The sequence below is a fragment of the Halyomorpha halys genome, unplaced genomic scaffold (assembly GCF_000696795.3).
Source record: "Halyomorpha halys isolate HHAL.00 unplaced genomic scaffold, Hhal_1.1 Scaffold35.1, whole genome shotgun sequence".
NCBI classification, from domain to species: Eukaryota; Metazoa; Arthropoda; class Insecta; order Hemiptera; family Pentatomidae; genus Halyomorpha; species Halyomorpha halys.
In genome coordinates, this window is record NW_027106137.1 from 690,261 (window position 1) to 694,935 (window position 4,675).

At 28.9% G+C, this 4,675-nt stretch overlaps 1 protein-coding gene across 2 annotated transcripts in view; it reads left to right on the forward strand.

Annotated features, from left to right (window-relative positions):
* Fib (rRNA 2'-O-methyltransferase fibrillarin) overlaps nt 1-4,675 on the forward strand; it is an 11,582-nt gene that overhangs the window by 3,614 nt on the left and 3,293 nt on the right. The window contains exons 2-4 of one of the 2 annotated variants that reach the window (XM_014429673.2): nt 476-676; nt 2,630-2,772; nt 4,495-4,665. In XM_014429673.2, coding sequence (XP_014285159.1) covers nt 476-676; nt 2,630-2,772; nt 4,495-4,665 — 515 coding nt within the window. Of the gene's footprint in view, nt 1-475; nt 677-1,894; nt 2,019-2,629; nt 2,773-4,494; nt 4,666-4,675 lie in introns of those variants that run through there. The other variant, XM_014429681.2, reaches the window with a different exon arrangement.

Here is a 4,675-nt window from a genome sequence, read left to right on the forward strand (position 1 = left end):
TGTCCAAATGAATAAGTTGAACAGGGTTATAGTTGTAAACATAAATTAAATAATAAATACTTGAAGAAGTTTGTCGGGGGGTGCGGTCAGCAAAGAACAACGTAAATAAACAAAACCATATTTATTTATTTTATGCCGACGTTTCGACCTGAGTTTCAGGTCTTCATCACGGGTTGTGTCGTAGAGGAGGGAAAGATTAGTACTCAGCTTTTGAAGTTTTGACAAACTTCTTCAAGCATTAATCTACGGTCAACTATCTACACCTCAATCTAAATAATAAATAGTTGTAAACTATTTTTGTTTCACTTTTGACCGCAACCCTGACCATCTTCTTACATATCAATTTTTAAGGTCGACTATATATACATATATACATTAGATTATTTTGTTTTGCTAGTTTTTCATGTTTGAATTTTGTTACACATATTTTCTAGTTAACTGAATTTATTTATTAATGGAGTTGTTTATTTTTCAGATTTTGGAGGAGATAGACGTGGTGGTGGTGGTGGACGTGGAGGACGAGGGGGGTTTGGTGGAAGAGGAGGTGGTAGAGGAGGAGGCGGTAGAGGTGGTGGAGGAGGAGGACCAAGGAATAGTTTCGGTGGAGGAAGAGGACGAGGTGGAAGACCTAGTGGTGGAAGAGGAGGAGGTGGAAGAGGTGGACGCCCTAGTGGAGGTGAGTACCAAATTTTAACATATCACTGCTTGTTTTAATTATGGCACAACTGACAAAAAAAATGAGGTTGGGTTTTATTTTTAATAATCATCCATTGATCTCTGTCAGTAACAACTTCCCTCTTAATGTTACGGAAAAATGTTTGGACTGATAAACCAACCTTACAACTATATTACCTCCTTCAATTATACTTCACAACCTACTCCTATATTGTTGTCATACACATCTCCTTATTTCCCTATCCTCTATTATATACAGCAGTCATTACAATCTACCATCCCTAACTTACCCAGTTTAGGGTTTCAAATCTCATAATAAGCTTTCTCTCCCTCTTAGTAACTTAAAAGACCTCCTATTAGTCCTCCATACTGCTTCAATATTGTTTACCATATTTGATGTTCTACTCCTTACTGTAGTTTGTCCTATATTGGTGAAACCAAAAACTACCTTAAAGCCCATATCTCACAACATAAATCATCCATTAATTCCCATTACCTATTGGCTTATAAGCTTTCTGAACATGTTTTGACTCTGAACCATACTTTTAACTTTGATAATGCTTCCTTACTTAAAGAAATCTCCTAAACCTCATTTAACACAATTAGCTCATACATTATTACAATTTCTACCCTGCTCCTCTCTCCATAATACTCTTTTCTTTCTATTTATTTTTTATGTTATATTAAATGATTCTCCCTCTATTTTTTGTTCTCCCAGTCTTACTCCATGGTTGAACTATCGTTGACACCCATTATTGTTTACTATTTGTCATTATTGTTTTTATTTCTAACTATTTTTATCAATACTTTATTCTTTATTATATCATACTTCTTTAATTCTCTTCTACGAAAGAGATACATATATGAATCACTTACATTTAAAATGTGACTGAAATTATTGAACATGTAATGTGTTACATAAATTTTAAAATCTCATAGAGCATAAACTTATTTGTGATAGAATAGATTGAGATTTTACATTCAAAAATTCGTATGGTAAACTTAGCAAGTTACTAGTGTAAATGCACTTAATAGTCATCTTTGCCATAGATATACTAGTTTAAAATGTTTTGAGGCAGTTTCGAAACTAATCACCTCAAATATAAGTTTATTATTGAAGCCTTAATATTATTACTAATTTTGTGAATTAATACTTTCTAGTAGAACTAACCTTGATTTTAAGATGAAATGTTCTTGTAAATTTTAATTTTTTAAATTTAACAGCTGTTTAATTGATGTGTTAACTTTTTCTGTGTGGAAATATTTTGTATTGTTTTTTATTGAATAAAAGTTTAAACCAATGCCAGTACTAATCCCAGAAGAAATTGTTAGACGTGTTAAAGGTAAGCAGTGAACATTTCAGTAATTTCATGGTTAGTTTTCTAGATTATAATTTTTATAAGTATTCGAAAGCAGATATATGTGAATAAGATATAGAATTGTCATTTTTTTCCTGAAATTTAATTTCAGGATTTAATATTTACTAACATAAAATTGCAGATAAAAATGAACTCTTTATAAATTTGCATTTTATCTAGAAAAAATATCAATATATGGAATTATAATTGTTTTCATAATACTTAAAACAATATTAATGTTATTATTTTTTATTATTATTTATTTATTGTTATTTACTAGTGTATAAAAATATATACAACAAGGAAATTTGCTGTAAGTGATATAATGACATAATAAAAACATGTTGAGAATCTACCCTTTGATAGAACTTCAAATATTAATGTTAATTAATAAATTAATAACTCACCTTTTGTTTTATTTTTGAAATGGTGATTGTAAAAATACAAGCTTGCTTCATTTCTACACTCTTTTCCTTACTAAGTTAAATTTTTGAGGCTCTACTTCAACATCTGTAGTTAAAAAGCTAAAAACAGCAAATTATATTCTGAATTTTTATATATACTTCTGAAACATTATTTTTATTTTTTTTTTATAGGTTTTAAGGGAGGCTCAAAAGTTATTATTGAGCCCCATCGTCATCCTGGAGTATTTATTGCTCGAGGTAAAGAAGATGCTCTAGTTACTCTGAATATGGTACCTGGTGAAGCTGTGTATGGTGAAAAAAGAATATCTGTTGAGGTGAGTTTTAATCTGTAATTAGCATTATTTATTGTTGGTGGCCACTCCATCTGGAAATTTTTATCTTGAGTATTATTAATTATGACTATTGTTTTTATTAAGAATTTATTCTTAGTGAATTAGTTAGCAATAGATTTATTTGTGACTCAGCTAACATAAGTTATGCCAATTTTTTTACTGGTTTTAAAGACTGTTTGTTTAAAAGCATTCTGATGTTATTTGGTACACCAAGTATCTTTATAACTGTATGGGTTTATATTAATTCTAAAAATTTATAAACTTGGATTTCTTGAAATTTGATATATTTGTTTTTTTTAATGATTCAAAACTTCTTCAGTGCCATAGTTAGTGTTTTCATTAATCAACTTTTGTAATTAAATAAACTAAATTGAATGATACTAATACTAAATTATATCTTATAAATATGGAGACCTGTGTCGTTTTCTTAGTAATGATAATTATAATCTTTGATTCCCTGGCAGATGCTCTCGGAATTTCACTATCTAACATATTTATTAGACATCAGATCTTATTAGTACCAATTTAATTATATTACAATTATCATAAGGAGCATAATTGCATCCAAATATTATTTTAAATGGATAGTACTCTGATCAAATAATGATCGGTAGTTAGGAGAAACTTCTAAGCTACAGTGTATAAAGCACACCCATTCAAGTATTATCTGACATTTATGTCTTTATGTATTACAAATGAAAAAACTTTTAACTTTATTTTTTCATTATTTTGAATTCAACATTCAGTGAGACACCCATATTTGGGGCTCTGTTCCAATTTTTTCTTTTTTTTTTAATAAGGTGTTTTTAAAATTTTTACAGCATTTATTTTATATGTATAACATTTATTTTTAAAAAGTGAGATTATTTTTTACAATTAATTAATTATTAATTACGCATTGTTCTTTGAAATAATAATTGGAAAAACACAGCTAGCTGGTATCGTATGAATGAAATGTTTCCGGTAACTACTGGTCCAATTCATATTCTAGGAACAGAAATGTTCTCAAGTCTTTCTATGAAACTCCTCGGTTTGTTTGTCTACAAAGAATACAAAGCTAAAAAGAAAACTTGTTGTTTTAATGTTTGAATAGAAATTAACTATTATAAATCATGTAAAAACAAAGGTGAAAGTGTTAAAAAATTGTCCATTGAATTAGGAATTTGTGAGCAATTTTTATATTGTTTTCAAATAGAAAAAAGACATTTCCTTCCTTTGCAGCTCAATCTGAAATATATTCTGGTCAATACATAAATAATAATATGCATACATTCATTCCTATGTATCTTTGTATATTATAATTTATTGTATATAAAAGTTTTTTTGTTAATAAAAGTGATTATCTGCACGCTTATTTTTAAATGAATTTTCTTACCAATCATTTTGTCAATAAAATGTTGTAATTCGATTATCCGGAGGTTTCGGTTATCCTTGAGCCCCGTACTTAGCATTCATCACCCCAGATACTGATAACACAGGTTCTGCTCTACTATATTCTTATAACTATGAGCTGAATAAGAAATATAGAAGATAAAGATAACTGGTGAAGAAAGAATCATGAACATCTTAACATAATAAGTTTTAAGTTGCTAATGTTTAATTATTTTATTTTCAAATTCATTATTATTGGTTATTGGCTGTTTAAATTTTATTTATTTCATGTTTATGTTGGAATTATTTTAATTAAAATTAATAATATTTCAGAATGATGGAGAGAAAATTGAATACAGAGTATGGAATCCATTCAGATCGAAGTTAGCCGCTGCTATTTTAGGTGGAATTGACCAGATTCACATGCCTCCTGGTTCCAAGGTCCTTTACCTAGGTGCTGCATCTGGAACAACTGTATCTCACGTATCTGACATTGTTGGACCTGTATGTATAG